Source organism: Pocillopora verrucosa, chromosome 5 (genome assembly GCF_036669915.1).
Source record: "Pocillopora verrucosa isolate sample1 chromosome 5, ASM3666991v2, whole genome shotgun sequence".
Classification (NCBI taxonomy): Eukaryota; Metazoa; Cnidaria; class Anthozoa; order Scleractinia; family Pocilloporidae; genus Pocillopora; species Pocillopora verrucosa.
Genome location: NC_089316.1, coordinates 20,341,204 through 20,357,972, shown reverse-complemented (window position 1 = coordinate 20,357,972; position 16,769 = coordinate 20,341,204). Strand labels below are relative to the sequence as shown.

General features: G+C 37.2%; 1 protein-coding gene across 11 annotated transcripts in view; it reads left to right on the top strand.

Moving 5' to 3' along the window:
* Positions 1 to 16,459, top strand: part of LOC131781273 (serine/threonine-protein phosphatase 6 regulatory ankyrin repeat subunit B-like) — a 40,217-nt gene extending 23,758 nt beyond the window's left edge. The window contains exons 1-15 of one of the 11 annotated variants that reach the window (XM_066167737.1): positions 884 to 2,262; positions 3,158 to 3,223; positions 3,616 to 3,669; positions 4,379 to 4,429; positions 4,990 to 5,055; positions 5,480 to 5,545; positions 6,910 to 6,975; positions 7,271 to 7,339; positions 7,623 to 7,754; positions 7,947 to 8,018; positions 9,269 to 9,334; positions 9,802 to 9,870; positions 11,476 to 11,562; positions 12,456 to 14,769; positions 15,377 to 16,459. In XM_066167737.1, coding sequence (XP_066023834.1) covers positions 945 to 2,262; positions 3,158 to 3,223; positions 3,616 to 3,669; positions 4,379 to 4,429; positions 4,990 to 5,055; positions 5,480 to 5,545; positions 6,910 to 6,975; positions 7,271 to 7,339; positions 7,623 to 7,754; positions 7,947 to 8,018; positions 9,269 to 9,334; positions 9,802 to 9,870; positions 11,476 to 11,562; positions 12,456 to 14,764 — 4,491 coding nt within the window. In that variant the 5' untranslated portion in view covers positions 884 to 944 and the 3' untranslated portion in view covers positions 14,765 to 14,769; positions 15,377 to 16,459. Of the gene's footprint in view, positions 1 to 883; positions 2,263 to 3,157; positions 3,224 to 3,615; positions 3,685 to 4,378; positions 4,445 to 4,977; positions 5,056 to 5,479; positions 5,546 to 6,909; positions 6,976 to 7,270; positions 7,340 to 7,622; positions 7,755 to 7,946; positions 8,019 to 9,268; positions 9,335 to 9,801; positions 9,871 to 11,475; positions 11,563 to 12,455; positions 14,770 to 15,376 lie in introns of those variants that run through there. The other 10 variants (XM_066167734.1, XM_066167736.1, XM_066167733.1 and 7 more) reach the window with 10 other exon arrangements.
* Positions 16,460 to 16,769: the final 310 nt, after the last annotated feature.

Below are 16,769 nucleotides of genomic sequence, written 5' to 3'. Positions count from 1 at the left end.
GTTTAAAAGAGTTTTTATGTGTCTGACTCACGTCACCGAACGGTACCCATTTTCCCTCCCCTAAACAAACAAAATGAAATAAAAATAAAAAGGAAAGGAAAAGGAGAAGAACAATACACCCGGCTCTCCGTACTCAACGTCTAGTCTCGTACCCATATCCTACCGATTAACTATAACTGAAATGAAGGATCGTTACAACCGCTTAGCCGTGGAGGTCTGGGTACAAGGCTACCAGTGTCCTGTAAAAGTGATGATGACGTGTGTTTGGATCACTCCAGTTTAGTTTTCTCTACTACAATCGTCCTAGGAAGGAAAGAAAAAAAAAGACACCAAAAAAAAAAATAAACCAAAAAAAAATAAAAGTCGGTCATTTTAAAATCATCAAAGCATTCTCTTCGTTTCGGCTAGATCGTTTTTTTGTTTCTTTGTCAACATTATCAAAAATTGAAAGGTATAACAGCTTGAGCAGAGGAGGCCACGATGTCGTCAAAATGAATCTCTGTCCAACAGACATCTTTATACGGTGGACAAGGACACTGAAACTGAGATCTTTGTTGCACAATGCCTGGTTTAAGAGCGTTAACAAAAGTTCTATGCATTAACATGCTGTTACTGAGGATGAGGAGACAAGAAATCTAAGTTTCGTTTCCATTCGATTGCGGTTTATGATGGCTTGTCTTTTTGTGACTTACAGAATGTTGAGTTCGGTCATTTCCGAGTGTAACAAGAAAGAACCAAGGAAGAATAGAAGAGACTATCACAGTTCTTCTTGATATGGACCTAGGACTATTCTCTTTTCCGTGACGTTTCGGAAAATGTTCGGAAAGTGTTCGGAAAGCTCTTATTTCGCACGCGACTTAAAGGCGGAAGTTGCGTGTAAAGATCCAGCGTACAAGTGATTCTCTTTTCTACACTTCACATTTGTCTATTGAAAAAGCCTTGAGATGGAAAGAGGATCCTTGAATGCACTCGACGCGAATTCTGTGAAAGATAAAGGGAAAACTAAAGACCTCGAGGGCGGAGCATCTTGTAGCGCAGAAGTAATCGTGGATCAGTGTATTGATGTTATGTTTATCTGTGGCGAGTGGGGCTCTTCGAAAGGTGGATTATCAACGTTTAACAGGGAGCTTGCTTTGAATCTAGCGAAGTATTCGAAAGAAAGAATCAGGGTTCACTGCTTTGTTTGCCAAAGCACAGAAGAAGAACGACAAGATGCGAGCAGCAATGGAATCCATTTAATCACAGCACAGCGCCCTCCTGGATCTAGTGATCCGCTTGAATGGATTCGATTTCCACCATCAGAGCTTTCCAATCCTGACATCATCGTTGGCCACGGTAGAAAGTTTGGTGGTGCGGCTTATTCCATTCGACGAATAACAGGCTGTAAGTGGATACACTTTGTGCATGTGTTTTGCGAGGACCTTGGAAAGTACAAGCTGGAATGCAGCGTTACGGCCGATGCAATTGCAGATAACGAAGCGAAGAACAAACGAGAACTGGAGCTCTGCAAAGCATCTGACTCAGTCGTTGCAGTAGGCTCCCTACTACAAGGAAAATATCAAAGAAGTCTGCCAGATTTCAAAGTAGAAGTCATTACTCCGGGGATTTTCGAAAAGTATGTCAATCCAACAGCAAGGAAATCGAATAAATTTGAATCATCAGGAGAAGATGAGTTTCGCATCTTCATGTTCGGTCGTGGAAGCTTTGAGGACTTTGAACTGAAAGGATACGATATAATCGGTAAGGCTGTAGCTTCACTGGAAAGAAAATTCGAGCTCACTTTTGTTGGTGCACCACAAGATCAACAACGGAAGATTGAAAAATGGTTCCTGGAGGAAACGAAAATAACACGGAATCAACTAACCATCAGAGGCTTTTGTAATTACGAAGAAATGAGAGAGATGTTTCGTCAAGCGGATGTAGTTGTGATGCCATCCCGCACCGAGGGCTTCGGGCTGGTGGCCCTAGAGGCCATATCAGCTGGTGTGCCTGTACTGGTCTCCAGGGAATGTGGTATAGCCAAAGCCCTTCAAACTGTGGATGGTGGGATGGCTGTGGTCATCCCATCAGCTTCACCAGAGGAATGGGCAAAAAAAATCCAAGAGCTATCACAGCAAACACCAGATGAGAGGTATGCCTATGCCCTGCATCTGAGAGGGAATTATGGGAAGAGGTACCACTGGAAGGAGGAATGTGAAAAGTTTATGAAGATGATTCTGCAGTTGGCTCCCAGTCCCACTCCTAAGGAGACTTTATTCACAGGTTTGCTTTAGTAACTATAACCAAAATTTCTAAGTCGATTTTAATTTCAAAGAATATTTGCACTGTGAGAATTATAGCTACTGACTTCCAAAAGAAAGATTTTTTCCTTAGTAAAGGAAACAATTGTTTTACTTTCCTGTGCTAAGCTATTAGATGATCAGGAACTGTCTCTAATTCTTGTTTTTGGTGAATGAAGGTTGCTACTTATTGATGCCCTTTCAATTATTTTTGAAAAAATAATCAAGAGAGAGATTACTCATTTAAGATATTTTTTTCCAAGATGACTTACCATATTTCCTTGAATAAGTGCCCATGTTCTAATAAGTGCCCTCCCCTAAATAAGTATGCACCACCTAGACCATAATTTCAAACGAGCAACCCCTCTAATAACTGCCCCCCCTCCTTCCTCACTTTTAAAATAGTAGGTGTACAATGACAACCTGTTTCTATTGCCACTTCATTTACAACTTTTTAAACTTCACCTACAGTTTAATCCGTGCAGTAGAATAGTTTCTATTCCATTCAGTTATTCCTATCTCCATGTGATTGCAGAGTCCCCATATTGTTCTCCATATTGTTCTCAATACATTTCCTAAGGGATGACAAGGAGAATTTGTTTTATAATCTAGAGCTTCAATTGATGGCGATAATTTCATTTGTTCTTGTGACCTTTATGTGATTTTGGGGATGATATGGTAAGGAGAAATTAGATGCTAGTCACTCTCAGGGGTTAAAGCGTTATGTGTCTTATCTGTTGTTTTTAATTCGTCCCATTAAGCACCATCCTTCAAGTAATTTCCCCTTCGAACCCCCATGGGCACTTATTGGAGGAAGTACGGTATCCTAAAATTTAAAATTAATTTCAAGTGGCTTTATTCATTTTCTTTATTTCTAGAAAAGGCTCCATGCAGTTCAAATGATAAAGAAAAAACACAAAGGAAGGAGGTTTTCACAGGAACTGGCAAGTTTTGTATAATGTTTGTAAAATCCTTGAACAATAAGCAGTATTTGCCAGGAAGGATACAGGTCTAATTATGAAGAATTCATATTATTTACAAAAGTTAATATTTTCACGAATTTTTTTACTGCATACACATTATTGTAACAATTTTGTGACATAAGTAGAATTGTGTCTTTTAAAATTTGCAAACTGTTATGTGCCATCAATTCAAAGCTTCAAAATCCTTCCCACAAGTAACATCTTAGGCAACCTCCCAGACGTTTGCCTGTGGGCTGCACAGGAAGGAGGAGGGAGATGTTGAAGCTTAAAAATGGTTGGCAGATAATTAATAAATATCTTTGCTTGCGATGATACTGGCTTATCTGATAAATATTTCTCCTCACTTTCTGCAGGTGATCTTCCACACAGTGGCCTTGAAGTTGGGAAAAGAGATGGAAGGGAACAAAGTGAGTCTGCGCCAGGTGGGTGAATGAACATGTAACATTGCAGGTTATGCCCTAATTTGGTTCTTTTCTGGAAAGTGAGCCTGCATGATATTGTTTGAACTGTACAACAGTTCTCTGACAGTCAGAGGGTGCAGTTACAAAATACTACTGTAACATTTAATGCTTAAGTGTTGTTGAAGGATTGTATAAAAGTCTGCTGATATTTTCTGTTAATGTTGCACAGCATTTAATGGTGAAAATTCTGAAAGTTCTATGTTTTGACACAAAATCTTCTATTAAACAATAGTTTTTTGACATCTATTTACTCAAACACAATATTTGCTGAGCCTTAGAATCTTCAGAATGTCATTAGGCTTTGCTTGAAGTCCTTTGTTTTCACTTTACAGCCTCAATTTGCATCTTAAGGGAATCGTAGTGTTGTTGACTCAAAAACTTATTTTACTGCTTTAAGACCTGGATGTTTATTATTTTCCAGGCAGAGTATTTTATAGCAGTTTTACTTTTCATTTTGTGTTCTAGAAGGTCTAACATAATCATAAAGGTACAGAAAATTAGACTTGAAAATATTGGATCATTTCTTGTCCACCACATGGCATGGGCAGGTATGGGTGGTTCAGGTGTCAATGTTTAAACTGAAAAATTCTTATTCCTATCCTCAGCCTTACAGATATGTAAATGCATTACTTTTGTATTTTGTCCTGTGTATAAGATCCAGACACTTCAGATAAAACAGCAGAACAAACAAGAGAAAGAAGGACAGGTGGGCAAGCGGAAGGTACATATATTTAACTCATTTTGTAGAATGCCACAAACAAAATTCAAATTTTTCTTGTTATTGTACCTTTTGTAGACCCAATTAAGTGAGGATATTTGCATATGCTCTTCATCAATATGAGGATATGATTTTATTATTTTGACCACAGATGGAGACAGTAATTTTTTTCCTTTGGTTTGTGAACAGTAAACAGCTGCCTGCTTTCAGCAGAATTGTATGATATGAAAACTAGAAGCTGTTTAAAACTAATTAAGAATTATTCTGAGTTAACATACAGCAGTTATCATTCAGTATGTATGATTTTAATAGTTCCTTGAGGCGACATTTTCTTGGAAACCCAACATCAGCTTGTTCAATTTTATTGAACAAATATTCTACCAATCCAACATTTTTTGTAGCAGTGAAATGATCCAAGGAATTATAAATTGTACAAAACAATGAAAACAGTTAAAAAAAAAAAGAAAAATGGCTGCATAGGGCTATTATATATTATAGAGGTGTATGCGTTGCAATTTATGACTATCTTAATTCAGTTTTCGCTGCAGATCAAGACACCTCAAATAAAACAAGAGAAAAAACAAAAGGAGACAAGAAAAAAGTTCAAGCAGCAGGTATGTATATTAATTCCTTTTTTAAAATTTTATTAGTTATACATAATTCTAATTAATCAGCTGGAGCCCAGGGATAATTTTGATTGCTCATATTGTCATCCAACAGGTGAAAAAAGCCAGCTTTTTCTTTATTTTGTGTACTAAGTCTACAGCGACTTAACTATATAGTTTCTGCACAGTTAAAAGAAAATTAAAAGCTCTTTAAAATTGATTAAGATATTCTAGTTTCGGTCTTAATATAATAATATATATTATAATAATAATAATATATATCTTAATATATACCAAGTACTCTGAGATGACCATAATTCCACTCAATGCTAACAATAGAAAACCTCTTTCATTTTCACTGACCTAAAATCCTCATTGATTAAGTACTTAAAGAAGGTCATGATCATAACTTCAGTGTTTTCATTCTATGCAGCTTTAGACACTTCAAATGAAACAAGAGGACAAACACAGGGAGACGAGGGAGAAGTGCAAGCAGCAGGTATGTAATATTTGTCTACTTGCAGGATCCTTTAGGTAAACAAAAAACTCCTGTAAAGGAGTGTTTTCAATGACAGCTGTGAGCACAGGCATCCCAAGCTCTTGTCTTCAGAAACTGGAGCAGAAACATCAGTGAATAATTTCCTTAGACTAGTTAATTTTCTTCAACTAAACAGCAAGTATGCCACAGCATCTTCCAGTCTAATACTATGATCAACTACTGTATTTCCGAGGCCATTATATCAAACAAGCTCCCCCCTAGAATTATCACTTCTGCTTCTCTCCCACTTTCCTAAATAAAAGGAAAACCTGATTCTGTTACCACTTTATTGATGACTTTTTAAGCTTCAACTTAACTGCTAAATAAGTACAGTTTATAATTTAATTCTTACTAAACACCCTCCTTGATTAAGCAACTTCCTTCCACTAAGTGCCCCTCCTTCTAACCAAAACTTTGAATAATTCGCACCTGGACACTATTTAATGTATGTAGAACTTCTGTAAATATTCTTGCTTTGCTTTCAACATATAGGGAAATGTATGGAAATAAATGTAGAACTTTATTATCCCAACACTTGTAAAAGCACTATTTGAGTAAACTCCAGAAAGAGATTGAGCTAGTTCTCAAAAATGATTTAATAGGTAATCAAAGAAGAGCTTAAACTAAATAAGAAATTTATGTTTCTAAAACTACTAAATTTGGTAAAGCAAAGACCTTTGTGTAACTTCTGATTGGGATGAAGCTATTTAGTGTATGTAGAACTTTTGAAACTGTTTCTGCTTGACTTTCAACTTATAAGGAAATGTATGGAAATATGTGTAGAACTTTATTATCTGAACACTTATCAATCAAAGCACTATTGAAGTAAACTCCAGAAAGAGATTTAGAATGTGGATAAATCCTTCAAGTAATGATGAAGGATATAGGTTAGTTGTTGCAAAAAGATGATATTTATATGATTGGTAATCAAAGAAGAGCTTAATTTACTTGCAGTATTCGTGTTGGCTCATGGGTCATTTAGCATTTGGATCAAACAATATCAATATATTAGTGCTTGTCTTACTCTTAAAATGGCCTTTTAAACTACAATTTACTACATTCATACCCAGTAGTTTTGCAGATCAAAATAATTCATTTGTAATAAACTTATAGAAACTTGTTCATGTAATCATCATGTAATGGCATCAGTTTGGGTAAATATTGGGTTGTGTTAAGTGCAACATTTGAATTTCATCCCATTAAGTACCATCCTTCCAGTTATTCCCCCCCCCCTCCCACCCTCATGGGTTCTTATAGAAAGAAGTATGGTATCCTGAAATTTAAAATTAATTTTCAGTAGCTTTATTCATTTTCATTATCTCCAGAAAAGGCTCCATGCAGTTCAAATGATAAAGAAGAAACACAAAGGAAGGCGGTTTTGGTGGCAACTGGTAAATTTTGTATAATTGAATATTTTACAGCATGCACATCAATTTAACAGTTTTGTGATTGAAGTAGAATTGTGTCATTTAAAATTTTGCAAACAGTCATGTGCCATCAATTCAAAACTTTATCATCCTTCCCACAGGCAACCCTCAGGCAACCCCCTAGGCATTTGCACTTGGGTTGCCCAGGGGGGAAGGGGGAGATGTGGAAGCTTTTAAATGATTGGCAGATAATAAATAAAATTGTTTGCTTGCTATGATATCAGCTGATCCAATAAATATTTCTCTTAACTTTCTGTAGGCAATCTTCCACACAGTGGCTCAGAAGTTGGGAAAAGAGAAGGAAGGGAACAAAGTGAGTCTGCGCCAGGTGGGTGAGTGAACATGTAACACTGCAGGTTATGCCCTAATTTTGCTCTTTTCTGAAAAATAAGCCTGCATGATATTGTTTGAAATGTACAACAGATCTCTGACAGTTAGAGAGTAGAGTTGTGAAATAGTGCTGTAACTCTAACATTCAATGCTTAAATGTTGTTGAAAGTTTGTCTTAAAGTCTGCAGATGTTGGCTGATTAACAATCGATAAGTTCACTATAATTTTGAGCAGAAACTTGAGTTAATAAATGTTTCATTTTCTTCAAATTAAATAAACAGCTAAGCAGAATGTATTAAAAACTGAAGAGACAAAGAAGAACTTGTTAAGTGGATTTTTTCAATCAATTGCCTGCAAATTCAGAAGGACAGACAAAATCAAAATGCAAGAAATGCTGGAAGAAAGTGAAAGGGGTCAGTAATATTATTTTTATTAGTAACTGAAAAAATTAAGTGGTACAGTACAGTACAGTACTAGTACAGTACAGTAGTTTTAATATTAACTCTCCTCCTAGGAGGGTATTCTGTGATTACTTATGACACTTTCCTGAGGAGCATAATTTGGCTGAACTGCAGAGAGAAATTATTTTTTCTCCTTACTGTCAGTAGGTAAAGCTCTACACAGCTCCCTAAACTGTGAAGAAACAGAGGGGAATAAAAAAGGAGAGTCTGTACCAGGTCTGTAAAGTTTGCATTGCATGTTACATTTAGGAATATTGTAATTAGACTGTAACTGTCAGGAGAATTATGAGGAATAAATCAGTAAATCAGGTATGCCACAGAAAAGTTCTTAAAAAAATTAAAAGAAATCTGGGAAATCAACTTTTCATTGCTGCAATGATAGGAATATCAGCATCTTCTAGTCTAAGACTGTGGCCAATTACTGTATTTCCTTGTAAAAGTGGCACCCCATGCTCTGAGATTAGCACCCCCCTCTAGACCATTATGTCAAACAAGAGCACCCCCCCCATCAAATAATCACCCTCCTCTTCTCTCTTACTGTCCTAAATAAAGAAAATCTTATTCTATTACCAATTAATTTAAAACCTTTTAAACTTCAACTAAAGCCAAATCAGTATAGCCTATAATTTTTTTACAAAACAACACAGTTGATTAAGGGACTTCCTTCCACTAAGTGCCCCTCCTTTTAGCCAAAACTTGGAATAATTCACGCCTGGGTGCCTATTCAAGGAAATGGAATATCTGAAACTTTTAAATTTGGTGAAGTAAAGACCTTTGTGTAATTGCTGATAGCTGTTCAGTGTATGAAAAACTTCTGAAAAACTGTTCCTGCTTTTAAGTTTCAACTCATGAGGAAATGTATGGAAATACCTGTAGAACTTTATTATCCCAACACTTATTAATCAAAGCACTATTTGAGTGAACTCCGGAAAGAGATTGAGTATGTAGATAAAGCCTTGAAGTAATGAAGAAGGATATGAGTTAGTTCTCACCAAAAAATAATATAATTGGTGATCAAAGAAGAGCTTAATTTACTTGTAGTATTCTTGTTGGCTTATGGGTCATTTAGCAGTTGGATCAAACAATATTAATGTTTATGCTTGTGTTACTCTTTCTTCCACAACACTTCTCACTCTTCTGACTTTTTCAATGAAGGTGAAGGGAGGCCAAATATTCTCTAACTTCTATTTAGCACTGATATAGTAAACATGTTAAACATTTGAGTCCTAACCTGTGTTTGGTTCATTTAATGACTGCATAATTTGTATTTTTTGATATTCATGAGATTAAGGTACTGTGACAAAATGCTGTTGGAAGTATATGCAGGCATAAATTACTGCATCATATCTATAAGCTGGGAATGTATGCACATGCACACGAACTAATTCCAATGAGTGCACTATTTATGACTGCATGGTTTACATGTGAGTATTAAAATGTCTATTGACCTAAACCCATTGTTGCAGGTGCAGCTGCATATGTTTCAACAAAACAAGCACAGAGAAATACAAAAGAAGTTTGGACAGCAACAGGTACAGTTGTAGAAGGAAGACACCACGTGCCTATCAGCAATTTATGTATTGCAACCAATGTGAAATATGAAGGGGGAAGGGGGGTTGGGGAGAACATCCTGGATAAAACAACAAGGGAGTACTATAGGGGAGGGACTGGGACTCCTCAGGGATATTAGACTTTTTCCTCTTACTTTATATTACATTCCTATTTTGTTGCTTTGGTTTAATCCCTTTAATACCCAAAATTGATCACTATATAATTTCTCATAACATTGTCATTTAAAGCCTCCTCTTGCAAAAAGGGGCAAGATTGATTTTAAGGACAGAAAGTAACATTGAAACAATATGGAAGTGAGAGAGCAATACGGACGTTAAGACATCCATCATTTCTACCCTTTACTTGTCTCCTAAATGGAAGTCTGTTTGCAGGTTTCCAAACTAGGTGGCATTCCATATAATGTGACATTTCTCTTCTTTCTCCACAGAAAAAGCTCCAAACACCTCTTTAAAGAGAAAAAGAACTGATGGGAATGAACAAACAAAGTCTGTTCAAGGTGAGTAAACTTTACAAGTCATGACATTCAACCCTTTAACACCTTAGAGTGACTGGCATCTATTTTCTCCTTACAAGATCACCCCTGATTCAAACATGAAGGTCATGAGAATAAGGGAAATGATCGACAAGAAGAAGCTCTTGATTGTTAAACAAATTCTCTTTTTCAGAACCTTAAGAAACGTGTAGAGAAAGTATGGAGAATATGCATATTGATATTAGGGTGTAAAGGGTTAATTATAACTATTAATAAATTCTAATACAAAGAATAAGGCTGGTCGGTGAATACTTATACGTAGTGATTCAGATGTCATAGAAAGTGACTGAACTATGAAAGTTTTCCAAAATGCCAGGGCTTTGAAGAAATTCTTTTCCGTATACTTACTTTAATATCCTGTCTGTAACACTTTGAGGAATTGAAAACAAACCTATTCGAGGCTTCGTTTTAGCTGTGTAGTAAACGAGCAGTTGGGACTATTTTTGATTACCAAACGTGAAATAGAACAACTTGACTGAAGACCAAAGTGATGGCCAACGACCAAAACTTGACACAATTGACACAATTAATATCGACCAAGCTTCAACCGCACGTTTAGACAACAATACAGCAGATTACTATCAGTCTTGGTGAAAAATCTCTAACATAAGATCAAGACGGGTGTATCTCGATTTGGAATTCAACTAAATAAGAAATTTCTGTCATTGACAACAGTTCTACAACTTAAACGTTTACTCGGTCTTAATTTCCCCCTTAAAGTTACTAGTTGTGTTACAATTCTCCCCTCTCTACACCTTTCTTGCATAATTTTGCCTTTCTTAATTTCTTTTCAAATTGTTTGATTTTAGGTGAAACTTTTGTGAGTTAGGTCAACTTATCAAACAAGAGCACTGACACCCCTCTCCCCCCCCATCAAATAATCATCCTCCCCTTCTCTCTTACTGTCCAAAATAGATGGAAAACCTGATTCTATTTCCACTTTATTTACAACTTTAGAAATCTTCAACTACAGTCAAATCAGAACAGTTTATAGTTTATATGATTTTAATAAGCGACCTTCCTTTTAGCCACAACTTGAAATAATTCGTGCCTAGGTGCTTATTCGAGGAAATACATGTAAAGTTATTAAGTATGGTGAAGCAAAGACCTTCGTGTACCAGTAATTGCTGATTGGGATGAAGCTATATAACATGTGTAGTATTTCTTTAACAGCTCCTGATATTTCTGCTTTACTTTCAACTTAAAAGGAAATGTACGGAGATACCGGTAAAACTTTATTAATGAAAGCACTATTAGAAAACAAATGAGTTAGTTCTCAAACATAGAACAATGGTGATCAAAGAAGAGCTATTTACATGTATTCACGTTTGCTTACAAGTCATCCAGCACAAATGGATCAAACATATCAATAACAATTTTCCATGTATCCCTTTTCTACAAAATTCTCGTCGCTCTAATGACTTTTTCAATGAAGCTAAAAGGAGGAAAAAGATTCTTTTACTTATACTTATAGTTAGTACTAATACAATAAATTTGTTTAAAATTTGAGCCTTGCCTGTGTTTGGTTGATTTAATATGTGCATAATTTATATTTTTTATATTCATCAGATTCAGGTACAGCTCTGTGTGGTTCAACAGAAGAAGAATTGAAAAATGAAAAGGAAGTCTGTGCAGCAACATGCACGGCTGTAGAAGGTATGTACCATATGCCTTTTAGCAATTTATGTATTTCAACCAATTTTGGAATTGGGAAATGTGAAGGGATGGGCGGGGGGGGGGAGGGGGGAGATGAATGAAGATTAATACAGAGCAGGAAATTACGGAAAAGAAGGGAATATGGTAATACTGCTATCAGACTTTGTTCTCATATTGTGTAACAGTTGTTTTCCTTTTGTTTGGGTTCATTCCTTTAATACCCAATGTTGACCAACGTGTAATTTCGCACAACATCTTAATTTAGAGCCTCTTCTAGCAAGAAGGGGCACAAAGTTGTTTTTTAGACAGAAAATTGGGTAAGTTGTAAAGCACAACGAAGCCTGTCACGATATGATTTTTTTATAACTGTCAATAGACTTCAATACCAAGAACATAGCTGCTCGGCAAATGCCGAAAGTTAGTGATTTAAAAGTCATGGAACATAATTTTCATATCCTGTCTGTAACGCTTACGTCAACTGTAATTCAATCAAATCAAGACTTTGCTTTAGGCGTTTTGTTAATTAGCTGTTGGGACTTTTGTTGATGCAATGTGTTACACTTGTTTTGATTACTCGTATCGAGATAAGCAACCATTTTCCAGTAGAAGTTTGAAATGATGAAATCTCCTCGCGCGAGGTGATTTTAGCGAGATGTGACGCAATCCTTGACCAATCAGAGTGCATGCATCTCAATAGTCACCAGAGCAATTATACCTATCAGTCATTATTATTATTATCATAATTACTATTACTATAATTGTTATTTTTACAAATTTTTTTGTTACCCAAGTTTCCTCCTAACGGGGCTAGTTCGAAAATAAATCTCATGTCTCTACATCCTCCTTGGAGTTTGATGCCAATCTTAATTTCCTTTCACATTATACGATTTTAGGCGACACTTCTGTGAGCGAGAACAACAAGGAATTGAATCAGTTACACTCTGTTGAAGAAGAAGGTGACGTCACTGAGATGAAATCGACGCTTCCTCGTGGGTTTTCTGTTGACTCCAGGAACACAACAGGCAGAACGCCGCTAATGAATGCTGCTTTGAATGGCAATGTTCAAGCGGTGAAGAGTATGATTAAAAGGGGAGCAGATCCTTCCCTGACGGACAACAAAGGATGGAACACGTTACATCATGCCGCACAGGGCGGAGACACTGATATTATATCTCTAATCCATACTCACCTGCCCAACATTGAGTCAAAAACAGGCGAGGGTTACACGCCACTTATGGTGGCGGCTTTCACTGGCAAATTACATGCAGTGAAATGGTTTCTTGAGAAGGGAGCAACTGTAGCCTGTGAAAGCAAAAGAGGCTGGAACACGTTACATTTTGCCGCACAGAGCGGAGACACTGATATTATATCTCTAATCCATACTCACCTGCCCAACATTGAGTCAAAAACAGGCGAGGGTCTAACGCCACTAATGGTGGCGGCTTTTACTTGCAAATTACATGCAGTGAAATGGTTTCTTGAGAAGGGAGCAACTGTAGCCTGTGAAGACAAAAGAGGTTGGAACACGTTACATTGTGCCGCACAGGGCGGAGACACTGATATTATATCTCTAATCCATACTCACCTGCCCAACATTGAGTCAAAAACAGGCGAGGGTTACACGCCACTTATGGTGGCGGCTTTCACTGGCAAATTACATGCAGTGAAATGGTTTCTTGAGAAGGGAGCAACTGTAGCCTGTGAAAGCAAAAGAGGCTGGAACACGTTACATTTTGCCGCAGAGAGCGGAGACACTGATATTATATCTCTAATCCATACTCACCTGCCCAACATTGAGTCAAAAACAGGCGAGGGTTACACGCCACTAATGGTGGCGGCTGCCACTGGCAAATTACATGCAGTGAAATGGTTTCTTGAGAAGGGAGCAACTGTAGCCTGTGAAGACAAAAGAGGTTGGAACACGTTACATTGTGCCGCACAGGGCGGAGACACTGATATTATATCTCTAATCCATACTCACCTGCCCAACATTGAGTCAAAAACAGGCGAGGGTTACACGCCACTTATGGTGGCGGCTTTCACTGGGAAATTACATGCAGTGAAATGGTTTCTTGAGAAGGGAGCAACTGTAGCCTGTGAAAGCAAAAGAGGCTGGAACACGTTACATTTTGCCGCACAGAGCGGAGACACTGATATTATATCTCTAATCCATACTCACCTGCCCAACATTGAGTCAAAAACAGGCAAGGGTTACACGCCACTAATGGTGGCGGCTTTTAATTGCAAATTACATGCAGTGAAATGGTTTCTTGAGAAGGGAGCAACTGTAGCCTGTGAAGACAAAAGAGGTTGGAACACGTTACATTCTGCCGCACAGGGCGGAGACACTGATATTATATCTCTAATCCATACTCACCTGCCCAACATTGAGTCAAAAACAGGCGAGGGTTACACGCCACTTATGGTGGCGGCTTTCACTGGCAAATTACATGCAGTGAAATGGTTTCTTGAGAAGGGAGCAACTGTAGCCTGTGAAAGCAAAAGAGGCTGGAACACGTTACATTTTGCCGCAGAGAGCGGAGACACTGATATTATATCTCTAATCCATACTCACCTGCCCAACATTGAGTCAAAAACAGGCGAGGGTCTAACGCCACTAATGGTGGCGGCTTTTACTTGCAAATTACATGCAGTGAAATGGTTTCTTGAGAAGGGAGCAACTGTAGCCTGTGAAGACAAAAGAGGTTGGAACACGTTACATTCTGCCGCACAGGGCGGAGACACTGATATTATATCTCTAATCCATACTCACCTGCCCAACATTGAGTCAAAAACAGGCGAGGGTTACACGCCACTTATGGTGGCGGCTTTCACCGGCGAATTACATGCAGTGAAATGGTTTCTTGAGAAGGGAGCAGCTATAGCCTGTGAAGACAAAAGGGGTTGGAGCCCGTTACATCATGCCGCAAAGGGCGGTGACCCTGATACCATTGATCTTATCCTTACCCACCTGCCGAACGTTGACTCAAAAGCAGTTGATGGTGAAACACCTCTTATCATCGCTGTTTTTCATAGTAAGCTGCAGGGTGTAAAGTATCTTCTTGAGAGGGGAGCCAATCCTTTTGCTAAAGATAACAAAGGACAGGATTCTCTTTATCATGCCTCATCATGTGACTCAGATTGTTTGGACTTGCTATTGAATCACGTGCCTAGAAGTGAGTCAACAACGGGCAATGATTAACTCAGGTTGGTGAAGTAAGCTTTACAGCTTATTTTATGTTTGCTTAACTCTTCAATGTCAAAATGTAACCTACTGGTTTGTTTGTTCCGTCAACTTCTCAGCCGTTTTGGAGGAGGTTTTTAACAGGCTGTGTGTTATTTGATATTTTACCAACTAGACCTACGTACAATCTGTACAACTTGTGAGCTGTTCAACAGTTTCGGTACGGAATAGCTTCTGTCGTTAAAGTTGCACTTGAGCCTGGGCTCTCTGTGGCATGTTGGCTGAGTGTAATGATTTAGTTCCATTAAGCTAGTTGATTTCAACACTGTGTGCATACAGGCATTATTCTCAGAATTTGCTTATCCAGCTTGTGAAAGCTTTCATGAAATAAAAGCTGTACTAGTCACCCGAAGACAAAAGTCAGTGGCATTTGGGCAGAGCACAGCCATAAGCTTAAAACATATGAATGATTCGAATGAATCGTATGTTGCGGTGTTAGTGCTGGGCTGCATTTGGCATGAGACGATATGTACCAAGATATACATTTTCTTAGTGCAGCGTGTTCTTGTTCAATTGTCGGAGGAATCTTCATTTCTCTTCCTAAAATACTCTTTGGTTTTTTTCTCTTAGGTTACAATTTGCGTGGTGTTGTCAATATTTGAGGTTCTCTTGTGGTTTGTACTATACTGGAAAAGCTGTTAGTGTATGTCTACAATATTACCGGTGATTTTATTTTTATCTAGTTAAACGTTTTTAAAATTGATATAATGTTATGTATATTTCACAAGTACAAGGGTGTTTTTTACTAGGACGTATTAATTTCAAAGACAGAAGTGTAGGTTTCTGCAACGTTAACGGCCTCTTTATTTTCCTATTTAAGACGTTTCAAAATTAATGTGATTTTGTATATTTTTCACAAGTAAATAGGTTGTTTTTTACCACATAACTTTTTATTATTATAGAACATATAGATGTAATACAACGACTGTATAGTTTGATGCAAAAGTTGGAAATATGAACGTAAATTGCATTTCGCTGAATAAGTTTGTCTTAGCTGAAAATGTGTTCCGATAACATTTGTATCAAGCTAAAATCGAGGTTGGAATGTTTTGTAAAATTTGATAAAAAGAAGTATGAATTCAGACGTTTAGCCAGTGTATTTTGCATAGCAGATCTATTTTTTAAATACTATTTTATATAATAGCACATAGCCTTTACTTTTAACGCGATCGATGTTAAGAATATCTCATTTTTCAAGGAAACCTGTTAATAGAATACATGAAGAAATTTCTGCATTCTGATTGGCTGCAATACAGTTTTCATGAAACACCAATGTAGAAGAGAGCTAGTACAGTGCAGAACATTAATTGTTAATTCAGTAAAAAAACCGTAACGAACTCTAAAATAGCTTAAAAAAGAAAGACGTCGAAAATTTTCTCCTTTGACGTAACACGTTGATTTGACCCAACACAATGATGTTTGCAGGGTTTGAATGAATCTTTTTGTACGTGTTTTACCTTTTGTTCTGCATTATCAGTGAAGCTAGATCGAAAATTAGTTCATTTTAAAATGAATAAGAAGTGACATGACTTTTCTTAGGCAAACTGAAATGAGTAAGCACTCGTAATTTTTAAAAAGACAACGAATTTCACACGCCCTACGGGCACGTACAATTAAGATGGTTTAAAAAATAAAAAACAAAAAACAAAAAACTGGGGTATTTATACCAAATGTCACTCGAAGTAGTGCGATTACCTGTACCAATAAAGAAATGATAACATCACTGAGAGGCTCTAATTACAACAAATTTTTAGGTAACCTTTGTAAGCGACGTTATAACTGTAGTCAATAAAATTTTATATCACCGAACGAAAGAAAGTCTTGTTTGTCAAAGGGAATGACTTTGATATTTCTAGCGTCTGGGAAAGTAGTGAAAAAAATCCTTGTTTGGATAAATAGGGAGAAAGGGGAGGGTTAAAGGGAGTAGTACATGTATATATCGTCTATGGGGAAGGAGGCCTTT